Source organism: Arvicanthis niloticus, chromosome 1, assembly GCF_011762505.2.
Source record: "Arvicanthis niloticus isolate mArvNil1 chromosome 1, mArvNil1.pat.X, whole genome shotgun sequence".
Classification (NCBI taxonomy): Eukaryota; Metazoa; Chordata; class Mammalia; order Rodentia; family Muridae; genus Arvicanthis; species Arvicanthis niloticus.
In genome coordinates, this window is record NC_047658.1 from 150259472 (window position 1) to 150281838 (window position 22367).

Consider the following 22367-nt stretch of genomic DNA (forward strand, 5'->3'; position numbering starts at 1 on the left):
GTCCTACCCGAAAAAGAAAATTCAAAATCATATAACAAGTTATGTTGCAGAGGTGACTCGGGGATATGAGCAAGTTTGGTATGGGGTCTTCAAGAAACAAAGACAGAGTCCTTAAGAAAAGAGAGAATAGAAGGGGAAAAAAAGTGAGGAATCTATGGTTGGTAAGGATCAAAATAATCTCATCGAACTGGTAGCTAGTGAGGACTTGGCTTTTCTGCCAGCCCTCAACATGGCTAACATATGTGCACGCTGAGTGTGGAGCAGGTCCACAGACTCAGAAATACCCAATGCAGAACTCTCTTGTGAACTAGTGCCCCTGGCTGAATGTGGGAAATTCCAGAATCATCTGGGCTTGTCTTAGTGTTCACATGTACAACTGATATAGAGGAATGATGTAATCCTCTAGGAAAGCCAGGCAAGGGCAACCATGAGATAAAATAGGCTTTCCGAGCATGTTCCAAACCATCTGCCATTCTGTTAATTTTCTCAGTTTATTTCACTCAACAAAAGAGAGTATGGCAGTTAAAGCCATCTTTCTCCTCTGGGTTCCTTGGTTGGGACACTGAGCAGCCGGGAGATATACATTCAGTCCCCTTTTTCTTTCCCTTTGAAACTCTGTTTGGCAGAAGAAACAAATGGAATATAAGTAAATCTGGGAGACAAAGCTTGTAGACCAGAGTTTTTAAATAAGTGCATATTGGCTGTCTAAGGTGCACCAGACTCTACTGGTACTTCACAGAATGAGAACCCGTAAACTGAGGGCTTCTCCGAAAGGCTCTAGTATTTTGCAATGTAGGTTTAATGAAGTTGATGAATGAGAGAGTGAGAAATCCACCAAGTCTATTGGAAAAGCTGAAGATTGTTGCCATATATCTTTGGAAGAATTTGGAAAAGTAAGGAGACCACAGAAATTTGATTAATTTTGGGTGACCCATATGATCTATTACAAACGGACAGCTTGAGATGAAATGGCAAAGTCCTAAGGAATTAATACAATTTCAGCATTCCAGGCTGGAATCAGGAAAATGAACAACGTCTTACAAGTTCACTGGCTCATTGTCACTCCTAATGTGTATCCCCAGGATATTTCTAATGTGGATGACATGCTCCCCCAGACTTTTCGAAGCTGGTTGTTGTGTTTCCTCGCCATAGACAGCACTCTCGTGATGATCTGCATGGCCACCCCAGTCTTCGCCATCATCATCATCCCCCTCGGCATTCTCTATATATCTGTGCAGGTAGGTTTGGGGGAGAAAAGCTGGGTTTCCCTCTCTGCCTCTGAAATCCTTGAGATGCTTCCTTTATGTTTACTGTGGCAGCTCCTCTCCAGTGGCTCTGATGTCCCCAAGAAAGCAGGGGAATCATCCAAAGCTCAGCTGTCATTATTAGTCAGTGTGTTGGTCACAGCATGTATCACTCTAAACTTCCCCCAGAGAGCTTAGGTAGGAAACATGTTCAAATTCAAGATAACGTTTGCTGTTGTTGACGATGTTGTTAAGTGACGAGGAGTGTTTGTTTGTTTGTTTGTTTGTTAATGTTCATTGGTGTTCTGCCTCCATGTATGTCTGTGTGAGGGTGTCAGATCCTCTGGAACTGGAATTACAGACAGTTGTGAACTGCCATGCGGGTGCTGGGAATTGAACCCAGATCCTATGGAAGAGCAGCCAGTGCTCTTAACCACTGAGCCATCTCTCCTATTTTGAGGGGTAGGAATATATAGCCTGGTGGCAGAGCATTTGCCTAGCACTGAGAGGGAGAAGGAAGGTGAAAGAGGGAGATAGAGAAGGTAGAGAGGGAGGGAGGGGGAGGGAAAGAGTGGATGGAGAGACAAAGAGAGACAGAGAGAGAGAGAGAGAGAGAGAGAGAGAGAGAGAGAGAGAGAGAGAGAGAGAGAGAGAGAGAGAGAGAGAGAGAGAATTACTTGGGGTAAATTTTCACAGTTCCCTGAGCTCCCTGTCTTAGGGTTCTATTGCTGTGATGAAATACCATGATCAAAACAAGTTGCATAGGAAAGGGTTTATTTCCGCTTACAGTTCACAGGGTACACAATATGATCGCATTGCCTCGTATCCCCTGGTAAGATAGTATCTCTTGTGCCCATGTGTGATACTGCAGGTGTTAGTATTCCGTCTAAACTCCACCTCCCCAGTTACCTGGCAACAGCCAGGTATGCTCCTCCCCACAGTTACCTGGCAACCGCCAGGTAGGCCGATCCACTATAAAAGGGGCTGCTTGCCCCCTCCTCGCTCTCTTGCTCTCTTACTCTCTTACTCCCGGCTCTTACACCCTCTCTCTCTGTGTGTCCCCTCCCCCCTTCCTCTCTCTCCACGTGGTCATGGCCGGCCTCTACTCCTCTTCTCTCTTCTCTTTCCACCGTCCTCTCCCCACCTTTGCCCCATCTCCTGAATAAACCTTCTCCCCCTTAGAACCGCGTGGTCTGGAGTGGTCTATTCTCAACGGCGGTCAGGTATTTCTTACAGCAGGTACATGTCCACGTCCAGAACAGCCTCTTAACTAGTCATAGCACATCTATAAGGCAGGCAGGATTATTTGGGGTGACTCTGAGTCATAATATTTTGCACCCTGACTCTCAAAGGCTCAGTTTTCATTCATGCTTCATCAAATCCTTTCAGGTTCCAGTAACCTGTGAACCTATCCACCATGCCTTCATCTGTGGACAGTTTGCCTCCATTCTCTTACAGCAGGTTCCGCTGGCAGGCTGGAACATCTTCCGAACTTATCCTTACCGCATGCCATGGAGGCACAGCTCTAGTCATCTTCATTTTAACCACACTTCACTCTCAACTATTTTTAAGAGATGTATTTATTTTATTTTCTGTGGATGAGTGTTTTGCCTGCAGTGCATGCACATGCACCATGCACATGTCTGGTACCCACAGGACTAGAGTTACAGATGGCTGTGAGCCACCATGTAGGTGCTGGGAACAGAACCAAGGACCTCTGCGAAAGCAACCAGTGTTCTTAAGCACTGAGTCACTTCTTTCTGACTTTATACACCCCCCTCGGTCCATATATATATAATATATAATATATAATATAATATATAATATATAATATATAATATATAATATATAATATATAATATATAATATATAAAATATATAATATATAATATATAATATATAATATATAATATATAATATATAATATATAATATATAATATATAATATATAATAAATATATAATATATAATAAATATATAATATAATATATAATATATAATATATAATGATATATACATATATACATATATACATATATACATATACATATATACATATATACATATATACATATATGCATATATACATATATACATATATATACATATATATACATACATATGTATGTATGTGTGTATGTGTATGTATATGTATATACATACACATACATATACATATACATATGTATACATGCATATACATACACATACACACATACAAAATCCTCTTGGTAACCATTTCTCTAACCAGTACAGAAACTGCTGTTTGGATAATGTGTGAAAATCTTGGGCCTGATAACAAAGCTCCTGGGCTTTAGAAACTGAATCTCTAGGGCTGCAGTTCAGTCTCCTCAGTTTTGCCTCCCTCTGTTCCCCACTGCTACAGTCTTTTTACTGTTCCCTTCCTTCTACCTCATTATTTTTCTAGCCAGACATAGTATTTCAGGCCTCCTTCCTGTACAGATGTGAGCCACGGCCATCAAGTGACAATGTTGAGTCATGGCAGAAGAAGAAAGATGAGGGAGGGGGAAGAGGGGGATGGAAGAGGATCAGGGGGAGGAGGGAAGATGAGGATGGGGAGGAGGAGGAGAAGAGAGAAGGAAGAGGGGGAGAAAGAAGAGAAGGAGGAGGAGGAGTGTATATGCCTCCTGACTGTTACTAATTGACTCTTGGTTTTTTATGTTCAGGTGTTTTATGTGGCTACTTCCCGCCAGCTGAGACGGTTGGATTCTGTCACCAAATCTCCAATCTATTCTCACTTTAGTGAGACTGTCTCAGGTCTGCCTGTTATCCGCGCCTTTGAGCACCAGCAGCGATTTCTAGCGTGCAATGAGAAGCAGATTGACACCAACCAGAAATGTGTCTTTTCCTGGATCACCTCCAACAGGTGAGGCCCCCCTGAAGGATTTACTTAAATGAATGTCTACCTGTTTGACAGTTGGCTTGGGAGGGCAGGCATAGCCAGTGGTATAAAATTCATCCTGGCCACACAGACACACATAGCCTGTCATGCTATGTAAGTTGAAAGAAGAAAATACTGAGTCTGCATCCCAGGCCTGTGTTGACCAAGCTTGGTGAATTGCCTTGCCCTCTCTAAGGAAATATCAGTGTCTACCTTTTTCAACGTGTCTTGCAGTTATGGTAAAAGTCACACGATATTTGTGAGTATTTGGAAACTCAAGTACTGTTCAACTGCTGGGTAAATTGAACGATGTTCAGAGCAGGCCAGTGGTGATCAGTATTATTTGGAGCATGGAGAGGTCAGAGGTTTTACTTAGACTTTCCAAGAAGAAAAAAGCACATGAGTAAACCCATTGGGTCCTTATTGTGATACCTGCTAGAATTATTGGTACAAATTTAATTAAATATATTTTATTTCAGAAAGCTTTTTACAACTGATGTTAAACTATGTATTATTCTTCAGCTCCCTACAAATCCCAGTTTATCCCCCTGCCATCAACTCACACCTAACTTGCTTCTACTCCCAGTTTTTATCCATTTCAAAAGAAATAAGAAGGCAGTGATGTACTGAAGTCTCCTTAGCTCTACGGGAGGATCCTTCCAGAGGCCATTGCTTCCTTATGCAGATCAAAAGAAATCGCCGCTCATTTCAAATGCAGATGCTTGCCTGGCTGGTGGTACTTGCCTATTAAAGCCCAGCAGAGCTCCAGGCCAGCCAAAGGCTGCACAATGAGACCCTGTCTCAAAGAAAGAAAAAGAGAAAGGGAATGCAGGTGCTTAACTCACAGGTGGCCTTGAATCAGATCTTGGTCCAAAAGGACTAAGAATAGTTTAGATGGATTTGTATGTTATATTTTGAGCACTTGCCCTGTGTAATTTTTATAACTTGGGACTTCGGGAAATATGCATTGTAGGATTCCTTTAGTTTAGGAGACTCTTCTAGAACTTTTAAAATGCTATTTATTTCCTTCAAAAATCAATTTAATGGATTATTAAAATTTTGAGTATTCCTAAACCAAAATGAAGTAGCTTCTAAGAGCACAGTGTACCAACTCACACCTCTAAGAATGTTTTACAAGCCCGCAAGTTCCTGGTCCAGAGAAGAGAGTAGAGACTAATGACCCCCTTCCCCCGCCCTCTGCTTCTGTACAGGTGGCTTGCGATCCGTCTGGAGCTGGTTGGAAACTTGATTATCTTCTGTTCAGCCTTGCTTCTGGTTATTTACAAAAATTCCTTAACCGGAGACACTGTGGGCTTTGTTCTGTCCAACGCCCTCAATGTGAGTCTGAGGACTGAAAGTCTGGCTAAGTCAATTAACTTAAAACTGAGTCTGAAGTGTACTGAGGAGCGCATGGCTTTTACTCTTCTGATCCAGAAGGGCTAAGAAGACCAGTTCAAACCCTGGCTCCTTATCTTCACCAAGAACACTCTGCTTAGCTTGTTTAAGTAGACACAGTACCATCTAGCAAAGCAGGCACAGCTCTTACTGTCCTAGTGACTTGAAAAGACAACGTTTATATGTTAATGGTTTCTTAATCATTTTGTTTCCTTCATTGGTTCAAGACAACAGAGATTACACATTTATTCTCCAGAATACAGGAGTAATCAGAAAATCCTTTGGACAAACAACTCCTGAGTTTGCTTTTCTTATATCACAGAACAAGTTCAAACAAAATTATCTTAAGGACTCTGACAGAAACATATAACAAATCTCACTGTGGCAGCCCAGCACACTGGGGATAAATGCTGACGTGTCACAGCCCAGAGTCTGAGGCTGTGCTAGCACCACGTTAGCGACTTTGAACATTAGGCCATTTCACCATGCAGCTCTTTCAACTACTGTTCTGGAGGTTTGCATGGTCACAGATGTGCTTTAAACAGCACTGTCTTTATTAGAAATGAGTGAGGCTCAGCAGGCAGTGGTGCACACCTTTAATCTCAGCACTCAGGAGGCAGAGGCAGGCGGATCTCTGTGGGTTTGAGGCCAGCCTGGTCTACAGAGTGAGTTCTAGGACAGCCAGAGCTACACAGAGAAACCCTGTCTCAGAAAACAAAAAACAAACAAAAAAGAGATAAACGAGGCCCAAGGAGGCTTATGAGAGGGCACCTCAAAAGAGTTGCTGTCCAGAGTCACTTGGTTCTTTTTGCCACTTTTTTTTTTTTATCCCCCAGAACAGTCAAGGCAGAGTAGCACACTGTTAGATTGAACCAAAATTAAATATTCAAGTATCAACAACTATACATGATCCATCCTACACAAATTTGTCACTGTCAGTCTTCATGTCCTGGCCTGGGTTGTGTGGCTTTCTCTCTCAGCTGTCATTCACTCCGCAAACCTCCTGTGATATGCGCAAACTCTCAATGTCTTCTTGAAAAAGTAATCCCATCCGAGTAATCCCAGTATTGCAGACCGGCCTGCACCATGACAAATTTTTTATTAGTGGTTAAATACATCTGTGTAGTGACAGGGAGACATCTAGAGTTGTGTGTGTCAGGGAGGACAAGGGTCCATATGGATTCCCAACCTTGATGGCTGAAAGGAATTGAGACCAGAGAGAGAAGGCAGCTTTTCTGAAAGTCTATTTATTCCCCGAATCTTTTCATAGCACACCCCCATTTTTAGAGTACCATATACAATTTCACAAATAGCACTAGGTTTGCAGGCAAGAGACCAGTTCACCAAGAGCCAGCCTCTTCAGCCCTAGCTTTACCCCTGAACTATTCAAAGTTCATAGTGCCCTTCATATAAGCACCACATAGCTTAAGTACTCAGTTGTTACCCAGCCAGTCAGTGTACGGGTCTTATTTCTATGCTAAGAAAATAAGAATTTAAAAAAAAATTATCTTTTTTATACCACCACAGCCCTTGGATATAAAGTAACTGCTCAGTTAACCTTGTGATATAACTAATTGAGGTGGTTTCTGAAACCTGAGGGTGTGTGTGTGTGTGTGTGTGTGTGTGTGTGTGTGTGTGTGTATGTGTTATGGGTGTGTATGCTTGATGTTTTTTTTCTTCTATAGATCACACAAACCCTGAACTGGCTAGTGAGGATGACGTCAGAAGCAGAGACCAACATTGTGGCTGTCGAGCGAATAAATGAATATATAAATGTGGATAATGAGGTGAGATTTATTGAGATTGGGAGGAGGTCCATGACATGCTCACGAGAGGGCATCTTCAGCTTTAAAGAACAGTTTTCAAGTCTTGTTCTGTCAAATGCCATGAGTCCCACGGCAGTTGTTGGCTGAGCTGCTACCATGTCCAGCACTTCTCATCCTTTTCCCTTGCTAGGCCCCGTGGGTGACTGACAAGAGGCCTCCGGCAGATTGGCCCAGAAAAGGTGAGATCCAGTTCATCAACTATCAAGTGCGGTACCGGCCCGAGCTGGATCTGGTACTGAAAGGGATCACTTGTAACATCAAGAGCGCCGAGAAGGTGGGTGGCGAAGACAACTCTGCTGTGAGGACTGGGGATCAGAGAATAGTCGGGCACAGAAGGAAGGCTCCGGGTCTTCATCGTTTGGGTGCAGGGAGAGGATTAGGACTCTTCCTGTACTGTGGGAACACGTGAGGAATCCACGAGGAGGGCTGGATCCTGCCTCCGTGGCAGCCCACTGGCAGGTTTCCTGTGGGGATTTAAAGTGTGGGGAAGAAAGAACTCAGGAAAGAAATGAGGAAGCCTCAGACCTGGATGAAGAACTGTTGAGAATGGTGTGTAGCTGGCTGACCCTAAGCAGGAGATAATCTAGTGTTTCTCCTGGTCTTTGAAGCTGCGTAGCCTCTTACAGGTCTAATGTAGCAAACCTATCCATCAAGCAAGTAACCTAGGCAAGGGGGCTTTCCTTCTCTCTACTAAAATAGAAAACAAACTGCCCAGCTGGCCCTTCTGAAGCTCATCTACTCAAACTAGAGCATCATGGGAAGATTAGCATGGCTTCTGAGCAAGGAGATGCACAGATCAAGATTGAAGTGCTCCATAGTTTAGAACTGCAGGCTGCCAGGGAATGCTGGGAATGGAGAGATGTCAGCCCCAAGGAGGAGCACAGCAGATGCTCAGCCCTGGAAACATTGAAGCGAAGTTACACAGACCACGCCGCTTATACTTAGGCGTGTATGTATGTGTATTCATATGAATATGTACATTACATGTATGCACGTAGCAACAGTTAATGAGAAAGGTGATGAATTTGAGAGAGAGTAGGGAAGGGGGTAGGTGAGGTTTGGAGGAGAGAAAGGACGGAGAAGTGTAGTTATAATCTCAAAAGACAAGAGAAGTAATACAAACTAAATTATGACATTTTTGTTTACATTGTGAGTGTGCATGTCCCACCGTGCGGGTGCCAGGGGTTGAACTCGGGGCATCTGGCTCAGCAGCGAATGCCAATCCCTACAGAGTCACCCCAAAGGTCCCTTCTCTCTACTTTTTAAATAAAAACCTTTAAAAAAGGAATAAGCTATAACTGTCAAGATTGACTGTGACAACAACCTCGGAGAGGGTTTGTCTATTTCCATCGGTCACAGTCTTCAGCACACAACTGAGGCAGAGTATGGGAGAGCCATTTTTTTCCTGATATCTGGGCAATTTTTTTCTATCATCAAAACTAAATGCCATTTTATGTATTTGGTATGGGGTTCTTTTTTTTTATCATGTGTGATTGTAAATATGCAGGCTAAAAAATGTTTTTCTCTAAGAATTGCATGTTGAAGTCAATGTAAATGAACTATATTCGCAGGTCGGTGTGGTGGGCAGGACTGGAGCTGGGAAATCATCCCTCACAAACTGCCTCTTCAGAATCTTAGAGTCTGCAGGGGGCCAGATCATCATTGATGGGATAGATATTGCTTCCATTGGGCTGCACGACCTTCGAGGGAGACTGACCATCATTCCCCAGGTTAGTTCTTGAGGACTTACATGAGAACACGCAGCGGGGAAACATTGACATGCATTCAATTACAAATACAACTCTGGCAGTTGTATTACTTAGTTTTCTTGTCCTTATACCTGACAAGAAGCAACTTACAGGAGGAGGGATTATTTTGGCTCTCTGAGAAGGGGCATAGTTCTTGATGGTAAGGCATAGCAGCGTATGTGTAAGACAGATGGTCATATTTCATCTGCACTCTCCAAGCACCAAATATAGGTACTCTCTCCCAAAAGCTGACTGTCAAGATTCATCTTCACACCACAATTCCAGACTAATTCTCAGAGATTCTGTTTCTCCACTACAAGTTCTGTATCTTGCATCTGACCTGCGGCTGCTAAAAGCGACCAGTAGGTGGCAGCAACGCGACAGCAGTCAGGTAGAGCAGATGATTACTTGGCGTTTCTGTTAGCCCATCAGGGTTTGCGGAGACCTTTGTAATTAGCAGTAGCAATTTTGCTGCCGAAGCTTGAAGCCATTAAGCTTTATACTCCTCATTTGATGTGGCTAAAAGATAGAGGAGGGAATTTGCTGCGGGTTTTTGCCAGCAAGCGGAACATTCATTGTATCAGCAAGAAAGCCCTCCCTTTGGCTTGCTCTATAGACCCTACCGAGTAAGGAGAGTAAGGATTGCCGCCGAGGCCTCTCCACTCACAGGGGTTGTAGAACCATTGCTCCCTCTGCACTGTGGCCAGGTGCCTGTGGAGGGTTTGACGTTGCTTAGTACAGTGTGTCATCAGATGCCCTCTCTGTCACTCTCCCCTCTACTTCACTGAGACAAAGTCTCAGGAATCCGTAGTTCTCTGTTTTAGGATTTTTGTTGTTGTTGTTGTTTTAAGATGTTTTATTTTGTTATGAGTGTTATGCCTGTGTGTATCTAAGTGTGCTGCTACATTTAGACCTGGTTCTCACAGAGGCCAGGCGTTAAGATCAGGTGTTAGGGAGAGTTGTAGGCTGCCGTGTGGGTGCTGGGAACTGAATCTGGATCCTCTGCAAGCAGTCAGTAGCAAGTGCTTTAACCACAAGCCACCTCTGGAGGATTTTTGTCTTTGGTCTCTTGTTTTCGTTTTGGTTAGGCCAGTAGTCAGTAACTCCAGACAACTTCTAGTCTCTGCTTCTCTCTCCCTCCCAGTGTGAGCACATAGGCTCAACTTTCTACTGGATGCCGGGGACTCAAACTCAGAGCCTCACGCTTGTGCAATGAAACATCTCTTCAGACCTCCCCCCAGCACCTTCCCCCCTCCCCCCGTGTTTTCTTAGTTTAGTACATTCTTTTCTGTGGCCTTTTCAAAATGCAAGTGCTTCTCAGATGCCTATATGATCTTTTGGGGGGGGGGCAGGGGAGTGATTTTTCGAGACAGGGTTTCTCTGTGTAGCCCTGGCTGTCCTGGAACTCACTCTGTAGACCAGGCTGGCCTCGAACTCAGAAATCCGCCTGCCTCTGCCTCTGCCTCCCAAGTGCTGGGATTAAAGGCATTCGCCACCACTGCCCGGCTTCTATATGATCTTTTCCTACCTCTCTTGGTCTCCCTTGTCCTAAGCCAGGAGGTTTTGTTTCAGGAAAGGATGGTCTTTTCATCTTCTAAAGAGATTCGGCAGCAAATCTGGTTGTCTACAGATAGAACAGGACGAAGCAGGTGCAAACCAAGGACCGCCCCACCCCCACCCGGCTTAGTTTTTCAGTTGCAGATACTCCAGGCCTTCAGGGGCCTCTAAAAGCTCCATCATGAACCAGCTTCCCACCCAGAGTTCATGCCAGACCACTCCTACCCACGTTCTTCTGGCTACAAAGAATGACTAAGCCCTTTGCTGGTATAAGCCCTGATGGCTCCCCATTCTCTGACTCGCAGGACCCTGTTTTGTTCTCTGGGAATCTGAGAATGAATCTTGACCCTTTCAACAAATACTCAGATGAGGAGATTTGGAAGGCCCTGGAATTGGCTCATCTCAAATCCTTTGTGGCTGGCCTGCAACTTGGGTTGCTTCATGAAGTGACAGAAGGTGGTGACAACCTGAGGTAAGCTACTTCTTCCGGGGGCCGTGGGAGGATGTGAGGGAACTGTTCCTTGTGTTCTGGTATTAGATACTGTCTGGCATTGTGCGATTCATACTGTGTAGGTCAAATTCCTAATGGGTAAACATATGATAAAAGAGATGTCAAAATTCATAGGAACACTTGAAAACCTTTGTTATGAAATGTGCCCTTTGTGTGGCATGATGTCACATGAGCCTTCAAATGTCACTGTAGTGGAGAATCACAGAGTCTCAATAGCAACAACCAGATCCCTGGTCCAACCTAATCTATTCGTTATGAAGTACAGACTGGATAGACATGGGGACATGAAGATTCCCTCAGGCTATAAAAGGCATCTCAGTTTGAGAACCACCAATCTAAAGGGACATGGATGAGATTTACTGCCTGAAAAGCCCTTGGGCATTGCACCTTAAATTGATAACAATGACTCTTTGAGTTTATAGTTTTTACCTTAAAATATATATATTTTTATATCCTGACACTTTACTTGCTGTCTTCACTGTACAGTTATTAATGCATAGTTCTGGCATTCTCCCTGTGAGAGTTTAGGCTTCCCCTTCACATACCAGAAGCAGAGCCCTTAGAGAAAGCTCATGGACAGTTCTTGCTGCTGACCCAGGTACCTCAGCAGTAGAAGGCTGGACAGAGACCAGCAGCAGCTAAAGCACAGGAAGTGGAAAGTCAGTAGATCAGACAATGGTCTGGAAGCTCTGGGTCAATTTAGAAGCTTCATAGGAACCCAGAATCCCAGATCATACGACTTCTAATCTGAACCTACATTTTAGCAAGGTTCCCAGGTAACTTGTGTGCACACTGCAACCCAAGAAGCCTGCTTAAATCCCTGGTCCGTAACTAGACTAAGGGACTCACCCAGAGAACTTAAGTTTCAGTATCCAGACTGTCCCTCAAAACCAACTGAACCCAGGACCAAGCTGACTTCACCTGGGGGACACTTGCATGACTTGGTAGTGAATGTCATCTGTCTTGCTTTCTCTCTCAACAGATACAGGAGGCAGCAAGGCTTAAATAGCTGTTTGGCCCCATATAAAGACCACTCAAATATGCAGCCAGTAAATATGTATTAATACCTACTATGTGCCAGGCACTGGAGGCAAACAACACAGATCCAACCCTAGATTTCCAAGCACATAGAACATAGTGGGAGAGACAGGCTTGTAGGATAAATGGCCGTGCTGTTAATACTGCAGGGGGGACATGGGGACATTATGTTAGGATGTGACAGTGACATCTCCCGTCTTGTCCGTGCCTAGGGATACTTTACTCTCTTACCAGTGTCTTTACTTCAGATCTGCGTTTCAGACTTGGTTTAGGGAATTAGAACTTACATGTATCAGAGGAGGAACAAAACAGATGAAAATATCTATGGTAACTGATGGGTGGGTGAGCACCAGGGAGCAGTGGAAAGCCGAGGTAGTACCTGTTATCGGAAAGTACAGTTGACCCAGGCGGAACTTTGGTACCAGCTAAGTTCATGATTCTCAGCATGCCTGATCTTACACTGCAAACAAACACTGGAGGTTCATTTTGCTTGGTTTCCTATCTCCTGCAGAAATGTTCTTACAGAGGAATTACAGGACGTTAGTCTAACTACCGTTTATTACAATCCCTAATGACCACAGCAGGGGAAGAGTAATCAGCAAATTCCCAAATTTTCCCTCCACATCATTTCCCAAAGCTCCTTTATGTAAGCAAGAGGTCCAGCTTTCATTATCTGCTTTTACCAAATTAAAGCTATTTGCATTTTGCAAGTATATTTGAATTCCACATACATTGCATCTCACACCAAGACATCAGGCGCATTAGATAGCTTTGTCTCTAATCAAGGCAGAAAGCCTTGAACAGATAATTAGCCTGGGACTAGAATTGCACATTAAAATAATGAATGCATTTGCTAAGGCCACAAAGAAATGGCACTGGGGCATCCTTAGGAAGTGCCACCCTATGTCAGCAGTGTCAGGGCAGACACTGCTGTAGTATGCTCATGTTATTGGCAATCGCCGCCATCACCGTTGCCAAACACAAAGCACTGTTTCTGGGCCAATGTCTTCCAAACTTGCTTTAACAGGAAAGTATCCAGAGTCCTTATTAAAAATGCATAACTCTAGGCTGTTTCCCAATCCATATAAAAGGAGACCCAGAAACAAACTTTTTAAATCAAGTATCCCCGATAAGTCTTCTTACTGAGGAAGTTTGGAAAACATTGCCTATAATGGTGACCACAGGAAGTTTTTTTTTTAGTAGTTTTGGAAATCTGGACTGGACCAAATCATGAAACTGACCCCAAGCTACAGCTTCCCCCCTGGTCTTTGGGACTTATATGTGGCTTCTTCTGTTGACCACAGCATAGGGCAGAGGCAGCTCCTATGCCTGGGCAGGGCTGTGCTTCAAAAATCCAAAATCCTGATTCTGGACGAAGCCACGGCTGCAGTGGATCTAGAGACAGATAGTCTCATTCAGACGACCATCCGAAACGAATTCTCCCAATGCACGGTCATCACCATCGCCCACAGGCTGCACACTATCATGGACAGTGACAAGTGAGTGTGTGAGGGCCATCACCACTGCCCACAGGCTGTGTGCGCACCACACAGTGACCAGTGAGGGGGCAGACCTAACCCAGAGCAGCAGTCACAGAGGCGGCTAGAAACCCAGAGGCGCTTCACAGCAGGAGGCTTAAGGATGTCATCTGGAACCCTGAGGCCTTACAGTTTTAATACATTTTGCCAAAATTGTACATCAAGCTAATAAAAGCTAGTGGGGCCAAGGATAAAATAAGAAACTGTAGTGATGGACGAGGGGAAGGTGGAAGCCTAGTCAGTCTTACACAGATGACAGAGGTGGACATGGACGTCCCAGCTACCACAGCCTCAACCGTTCCTACCTTAGCACCACTGTTTGGAGAGGAAAGAGCCTGGTCTTATTCCAAGCATCCTTAAACAACAAGTACTTTGTAGCAAACACGGGTATCCTCCTGCATTGGCTCCTTGCTGAGTGTTAGACATAGAGCCTACCCCGACGGCTAGTTCTCACTGCTGAGGTTCAGTGATTGTCACCTGAGAGACACAGAGCCATCGCTGTTCCCCCACCCCCCAGCCCCGACCCCGTTCTCTGCTGAGGCTCACTCATTGTTGGTGATTTATCGACTACAACTTAGTCCTGGTTCTTACAAATGGTAAGCCGTGGCACACACGACTTTCTGAAGCGTTTCTTTCCTCTTTTGTTTCAGGATAATGGTCCTAGACAGTGGCAACATTGTTGAGTACGGCAGTCCTGAGGAACTGCTGTCCAACACCGGCCCCTTCTATCTGATGGCCAAGGAAGCTGGCATTGAAAATGTGAACAACACAGAGCTCTAGCAGCTGGTCCTGTGGCTAGTGGACTATAAGAACATTTTTTTTTTTTACTTTGGTTTTTGTGACTATGTCGCAGGGGCAGAGATACATATTTTGTTGTTGTTGCTCAGGTTAGCCCCAAGCTCTAAGGCTCAAGCAATCTCTGGTCTCAGCTACTCTGTAAAAATATACACTTTTAAAAGAGTATCATAAATAAATATTTAAATAGATAGTATCAGATACCTTAGAAAATTCACAACTGAGCTGGGGAGATAGCTCGCTTCTTAGGGTGCTTGCCTTGAAAGCATGAGGATCCAGTTTGATTCCCAGAAGCCCTTGGTATTGTTTTTTTAAGAATGGGCATAGTTGCAGATAATAATAGTCTGAGTGCTGGGGAGCCAGAGGTAGTCAGGTCCTAGGGCTCACTAGCCGGTCAGCCGGCAGAGCTAGCCTGCTTAGAAAATTCCAGGTCAGAAAGAGACGCTGTCTCAACAAAACAAAACAACAACAAAACCACTAGATGGACAGAGCCAAAGGCTTTAAAACGTCCCCCACGCACAAACACTTACATACACACCTCAGAAAAGAAGCCTCTCATTGCCCCGCCTTGATCATAGTTTCTTGCTACCCTCGCTCTGTTCCCAGAAATGACCGCTATTCCTAAATGTCGTAATTCTTTTGCCTGTTGTTTCAGTGTTTACTGCCTTTGTAAATGAACTCGTGCAGCTTGTCTCCCGTGGCTACACCGTTGTTAACAATACAGTTGCAGTCCGTCTACATCATGCGCATGGCGGGCTGTGCTCACTCTCTCTGGCTGTTCTTCAGTAGCACAGCATTGTGCAAGCAGATCATACTTTCCCTACTGACAGAGGGGATCGAGCATTGGGTTTCTCCTCTGTTACCAACATCAGTGCTATGCACATCCTGGGATGCTGCGTTTGTGTCTACAGTTTGGAAAGGGTGTGTGTAATGTTTACATGTACATTCTGAGCAGCTCTGGTTTAAACAGTGAATATAATAACTAAGATCTTATTTTGGCTTCGCTGTATGTCCCCAGCTTCTGTGGAGGCTCAGTATCTTTTTGTGTGTTTCTGGTACATTTGAGTTTATTACAGTTTTTAACATCTTGCATCTCATAGTTTCAGCATCTGGATTCTTTCTCATCTATTGCCTTTTAAATACCAATTTTTACTTGACTTATTTTTTTAATTTTTAATTTTAATAATTTAATTAGTTTTAATTTTAAAAGATTTATTTATTTTGTTGAATGGATGTTTTACCTGCATGCATATATGTGTACCATGTGCATCAGAAGTCAGAAGACGGCTTTAGATGCCCCTGGAACTGGAGTTACAGACAGTTGTGAGCCACCTTGTGGGTACTGGGATTGAACTTGAGCCCTCTGCAAGAGCAGCAAGTGTTCTTAACCTTGGTGCCATTTCTCCAGCCCCCGTATTGTATTATTTATGGTGTCATATTTCTTTGTCTGTTGTCTCAACTTTTGCTAAGAGCTTTTTATTTACTTTACAATTTGATCTGAGACTATTCTTTGAGGTAAGAGCTTTTTATTTACTTTACAATTTGATCTGAGACTATTCTTTGAGGTCGAAGTTAAACCCAGACTCTTTCTAAGAGAAAATTTGAAGGCTTCTGCCAGCTACCTGCTATGCTATCCAGGCCTCTTGGGACTAAATTTTACACTAAGAGTCCAAACCAGGGGGTTCAGGCAGCTTCGGGGCACAACCAGATAAGACCTGGTTTGTGATTTACAAGTCTCGGGGAGAGTCCTCAATTAAATAGTAAGGTGGTGGTGGGCATGGGTTTTTGTGGCTGTTGTGTAAGGTGGCGGTGGGCATGGGTTTTTGTGGCTGTTGTGTAAGGTGGCGCTGGGCACGGGTTTTTGTGGCTGTTGTGTAAGGTGGCGCTGGGTACGGGTTTTTGTGGCTGTTGTGTAAGGTGGCGCTGGGCACGGGTTTTTGTGGCTGTTGTGTAAGGTGGTGCTGGGCACGGGTTTTTGAGGCTGTTGTTGACGCCTGAATTCTATGTTCCTCATTTACCTGCATTTCAAAAGTAGCTTTTCACAAGACTCAGGGTTATCAGAGGAGTCTGTGTGGGTTTATTTTGGTTTTATCTCTTAACTGGTGTCCTATATTATTGACAGAGGTAGACTTAAGCTTTTGGGGTTTGGAAACCTGCCTGCCTTTGCCCCAACCTTACAGCCCTTGTTTGGATTTGCTGGAGGATGGTTGTATTCTTCCATTTGAGGATTTAACCCTCCATTATGAAGACTTGACTCTATCCAGCATTTCATATTTAGTGAGGTTCTCAGAGGAAGGGTATGGCTAACATTATGGCTAAGGGTATAGCTGCATCCATTGTTCAAATCATAACTCTCCCTGCTCTCTAAAAGCTGTCCAGATTAGGTAACAGTGTTCCGGTTTCCAGCACATGAATGGTGATCAACAAGCTTGGGTAGGTATCAAACTGTTGGCTAAAGGAAGACCTTCCCCTCCCTGACTCCGAAGATTGGATACATTGTAAATAGTTGACGATTAGTGGCTAGTTTTCAAAGCTAGCTTTTGAAATGTTACCAACTTACTTAAAACCTAAGTTCCTATAACTGCAAATTAGTAGACATAAATCTAACAGTCTATCTGTTGTAAAAATACCATTGTCCTATGTACTCAGAAAGAACAATTAAACCTGGCATGCCTTGCATGAGGGACCTCCCATTTTTTTGTGGCAGGGGAGTGACTTTTGAGGATTGATTAATACAGTCCTGTACCTCTAACGCTCGGTCAGAACTATGATGTACCTTTAGCTCTGATACTCAGGTTTGTTCTTTTTGCTTGCTCCCCTCCCCCTCCCAATCTCTGTTGTTTCCTTTCTCCGCCACCAGAGCATCCTTTATCCCTCTTCCTCAGCTCAGTTTCTTTTTCACTTCCGGATAATCAGTTAAGTAATAGAACATTCTTGTTCTATACTTTAAAAAAAAATATATCCTTATTTTCCTCTCAAGTACATTCTAAATCCGCACAATTCTCCAGTGTGCTTTTAAAAACACGTTTCTGGACATACAACATTTGTTGAACCAAGGGGAACACTGGAAACCGAAGGAGCAGTTTACATCTGCTGAGTACCGGTAACTGCCCAACCCCGAGCCGTGCACCAGAATAAAGCATCGAAGATGGAGGAGGAGAGCCCTACCAACCTCCCCATTTAGTTCTGAAACTAATCAGCCCAGGCTGCTCCTTGTGTTATTATCAGTAGAGAACTTAGATTCACAGCCAGTTCTATTTATGTAGTATCTATTAAATGTCTAACATTTTAAAAGTCGTTTAATATAAATAAAAACTATTTTATTTAAATAAACATTCAATTCTGTTGTGTTGTCAGTTAATCTTCCCCTCACAAATTCTTAAGTCAGCAAATTAATTTCTGGGGCAGTTTTGATAAGTACGGAGGACTAGAAACCCCTCCAAAATGCCACCATCATCTCCGGTGATCTTTTGGCCGCTTCCTGTGTTTGTTGACCCTTCTGTGCATCGGTATGACTAATCAAGATTCATTTTAAAGTGTTCAGTTTCTACTCAGGCTTTATATAAACATTGTAAATTGGTCAGAAATACCAAGCTGGTGCAACTGGCCCACTGGCTGTTCAATAACTATACAGTGATATTACAGGGAGACCTACAGTGATATTAAAGAGGAAATAAAATGGAGAATGGTTCCCCCTTGTCTTCCAAGGTCAACTAAATCCCAGCAAACTGTGCAACATCTCTCCAAATGTCCTGTAACTATGGAAAGATGCTTAGGTCATTATTAAGCTACTGTCTTATCACTTTCTAATCTAGCCTTCCTGCCTCTGCTCTGTAAAGTTGAGGCTGGGATTTATAAATCCTGTCTTTTTGTTTTTTTGTTTGTTTGTTTGTTTGGTTGGTTGGTTGGTTGGTTGGTCGGTCTGTTGGTCGGTTGGTCGGTTGGTCGGTTGGTTGGCTAGTTTTTGTTTGCATCACATCCTACCCTTATGAGTTTCTACTCTTAGGAGCTGCTGCAGAAAGACCTAGAGGAGGCAAAGCTTTCTCCCTGCCTGCTCTAATTCCTTCAGCCTCGCTCAGCAGTGTCGCCACTACAGCCGTTCAGACAAGCAGCAATACTGACTTTGTCTATGGCCCTTCAGACAGTCATAGAACCAATTCTTTGTTGTCCTTCAGAAACTCCCACATCAGATGAGCCATACTGCTTCCTCGGAAGCAAAGGTGAAAACAAAGTAACCACACCGATTCTTCTTGGCAAACAGCAGCAGCAGAGGACCAGCCCGATGTAAGGATTTTTGCTTTTTGTTTGTTTGTTTATTTTTCTAAGCTTATTTTGTGTGCAAGCTTTTGGAAATATGTGAAGAAATACATTCTATTTAGGCAAAAGAATGAGAATATATTTAATCACAACTGCACACTAATCAGGCATTGATGGGACAGTTAGCAAACATTGTACAAACAGATATTTAAACTTATGTAGCTTAGATTTCCTTAACAAAGACTATATTCTACTTTAAGTGTGAGGTAGTCTTCCATAGAGACTATTAATGAACTTTTAAAAAGTTTTCACATTATTTGAAAATGACACAAGAAAAAGACTATAAATTTTTTCAAAGAATCAAATGTAAGAATTATTCCATTTTCATAGCCTTTCTTTTTACTTCCTATAAATAACTGTTGTGCTTCTATCATCTATCTATCTACCTACCTACCATCTATCTATCTACTATCTATCGTCTATCTATCTATCATCTATCTATCTATCATCTATCTATTTTTTTTTTTGAGATTTCTTTTTGTGTGTAACATTCCTGGCTGTCCTGGAACTCTATTTGTAGACCAGACTGGCCTTGAACTCACAGACATCTGCCTGCCTCTGCCCCCCAAGTACTGGAATTAAAGGCATGTGCCACCACTGCCCAGCTGGAGTTCAATTCTTATAGAGAAAAAAAATTAGGGAAGAGGTAGAAAAGGAAAAATAAAAGAATATACACTAGGTATTATCCCTTTTAGGTAAAAATAAACATAAAAGTGGAACTTTAAAAAGAAAATAAAAATTACTTTAGGCTCATTTGAACCTTTAATCTTTAAAAACAAACTGGTATATTCAACTTTTTTTCTCCAGCACAGCTCTGTTCCTTCATTTTTATATTAGCCATCTTTGCTTCTATGTTGCAATGCAGAGTTAAGTCATAACAGATTTTGTGGCCTCTGTTCCCTAAATATGTAATCTCTAGATCTTTGTTTAGAAGTTTTTTCAGGCTTATATTTACATTATCAGAAATTTACCTCAAAAAATATTCTTATAATAGCTATGTTCACAACTGAATACACAGAACCTGACAACAGGTCACATTTCACTACCAAAAGGGACTTTGTTATTGTGATTAACGGACTGGGAATGGAAAGGGTAGATGCTGGGTTATTCAGATGCCCCGCATAATCAGAGCCTGGCAGCAGGGGTGTGGCTCAGTGGAGGAGCCTTTGCTGAGCTGAGATGGTGACAGTGGAGATGGATGCTGAGACACACTACAGCATTGGTTGTGGAGTTAGGGGAGGAGGTACAAGCTGAGGACAGAGTCAGAGCAGGTAAGGGAATGCAATCTCCGGGAGCTTCCAGAAAGAACAAGTCCTTGATTTTGAAATTCTGATATTTAATTCATGGTGATTTGTAATGGCAGCAAGTAATGAACCACTCTGCCTCCTTCTTAGGGTTGAATGCCATTTTATAGCAGAGACAAACTAGGTTTATTTCTGTGTTGTGACTAAATCTGCTTTTCAAGGATTGGGCTATGTTTGCCCCATCTGAAATCTCAACAACAAATAGTTTTGTGTTGCCTAGTTCCAGGAAGTGGCAATCATGCCTTTGTTTAAAAAAGTTATGGCCACCTTGCAAACTCTTACCTTTGTTTCAAAAGGTTACTATAACTACCTGTTGTTAGGACCACCTTGTTATGACTGCCTTGTTATTTTCTGCTTCTGTAAAACTTCCTATTTGCTTGCCAAATCCCCCAGTTGGAGACTACCTACCCCTATGCTTTTAAACCCTTATCTTGGGGCTGGAAAGATGGCTCTGTGGTTAAGAGTACTGGCTGCTCTTCAGAGGACCCGTGGTTCAATTCCTAGCACCCATGTGGCAGCTCACAACTGTCTGTAACTCTAATTCCAGAGGATCCAATACCCTCATACACATACATGTAGACAACACACCAATGCACATGAAATAAAAATAGGAAAAAGTTATATTTATATATTGTGATGGTTTGAATATGCTTGGCCCATAGGGAGTGGTACTTTTAGGAGGTGTGGCCTTGTTGGAGGAAGTGTGTCACTGTGGGGGTGGGCTTTGCAAGACCTTCCTACTAACTGCCTGGAAGCCAGTCTTCTTCTAGCAGCCTTCAAATCAAGATATAGAACTCTTAGCTCTTCCACCACCAGGCCTGCCAGGATGCTGCCATGCTTCCCACCATGATGATAATGGACTGAACCTCTGAACTTCTGAGCCAGCCCCAATTAAATGTTTGCCTTTATAAGAGTTTGTCTTGGTTGTGGTGTCTTTTCACAGCAATGGGAACCCTAATTAAAACATATATTAAAAATTCCTTATCTTTCCCACATTCAAAACTGATCTCTTGAACCCCACCTTCGTAGCAGGATATTTTCCCTGCTACATTTGCAATAAAGCTTGGTGATTGAGCAATATGAAAGGTAGACAGGAGTTGGGAGGAGAGGAAGGGGAAGAGAAAAGGAGAGAGGGCGCAGCCATGGAGAACCACGGATGGGTCGAAAGCTGTCCTGGGTAGCAACTTCTAATCAAAAGGTTAGATATTGGGTAACACCTCTAATTGTGTGGGCATCTTGTAGATTGAGCATTTCTAAATATATAAATCCTTTAGATAATCATTAAGCTTTAAGAGTCTCATTTCTACCTGGTAGATGCAGATATTGTCTGGGGTTCAGCCGAGCTTTGTGGAAGCAGAATGGTAGATTGGCAGAGCCATCCACTATGCTGATGACTCGTGGGTACCAGGGCAGGCATTTCTAGTTAGCCAGAGTTCTGGTCAGAGCCAAGGAGCAGTGGAAACATGGTGGCTGCCCAGGAACAAGGGACCGAGTGTCATATTCTAAATATCTCCCATTACACACCTTAGGGGAGGCATCCTATATACGTGAATACAAAAAAAAAAAAAAAAAAAAAAAAAAAAAAAAGGCTTGCTTTAATTAATTTGGTCATGATTTTGGTTGGGGGTCTAGAGGCCACTAAGAATGGCAAGCTCCATTGGCTCCGATGAAATTGACAAGATTTCCAAAGAGCACTTACTTTTTGTATCTCATCCAATCCTGCTGTGCTTGGGATTTGAAGTATCATACTTACCACTAAAACTTGGTTGTAACACCTGCTCCAGAACATTTGGCCCTGGTGTGTGAGAATTACCTCCAAGGTGCTGTATCAGACAGACCCAGAATTCCATAGGGAGTAGTCTGAGGGGATTTACGAATAGAAGTCTTACCCTGTGGCAGCAGCTAGACCAAGGCATTCTAAAGCTTCTACAAGAAGCAGGGGACAGACAGAAAGAGCTTTAAGGGTTCAATGGAAGAGTGCTTATGGGAGGCCCTGCACACACACACGTTGGAATGTAAAGCTATACCTACCGCCCTTGTGGGGGTTGTGACTGGTACTCACAAATAATATTTCTGAATAACTTATTCAGGAAATATCGAGTGTTCTCAACATTCACCAACAAGAAAAGAATCCATTGCTTAAGTTAGGCAAAACATTTAGAAGGGCTCGTCTATGTGTGGCATGCTGGGAA

General features: G+C 43.2%; 1 protein-coding gene across 3 annotated transcripts in view; it reads left to right on the forward strand.

Moving 5' to 3' along the window:
• The window catches only part of Abcc2 (ATP binding cassette subfamily C member 2), a 79324-nt gene extending 61430 nt beyond the window's left edge, over positions 1–17894 (forward strand). For 2 of the 3 annotated variants that reach the window (XR_013106760.1, XR_013106755.1), the window contains 10 exons: positions 1083–1238; positions 3932–4131; positions 5358–5484; positions 7227–7328; positions 7498–7641; positions 8939–9097; positions 10978–11144; positions 13526–13720; positions 14410–16069; positions 16120–17894. Coding sequence is in view for 1 of the 3 variants with exons in the window: in XM_034511876.2 (XP_034367767.1) it covers positions 1083–1238; positions 3932–4131; positions 5358–5484; positions 7227–7328; positions 7498–7641; positions 8939–9097; positions 10978–11144; positions 13526–13720; positions 14410–14539 (1380 nt within the window). In the remaining 2 variants the exon portion in view is untranslated. Of the gene's footprint in view, positions 1–1082; positions 1239–3931; positions 4132–5357; positions 5485–7226; positions 7329–7497; positions 7642–8938; positions 9098–10977; positions 11145–13525; positions 13721–14409 lie in introns of all 3 variants that reach the window. The other variant, XM_034511876.2, reaches the window with a different exon arrangement.
• The last annotated feature ends 4473 nt before the right edge of the window (positions 17895–22367 follow it).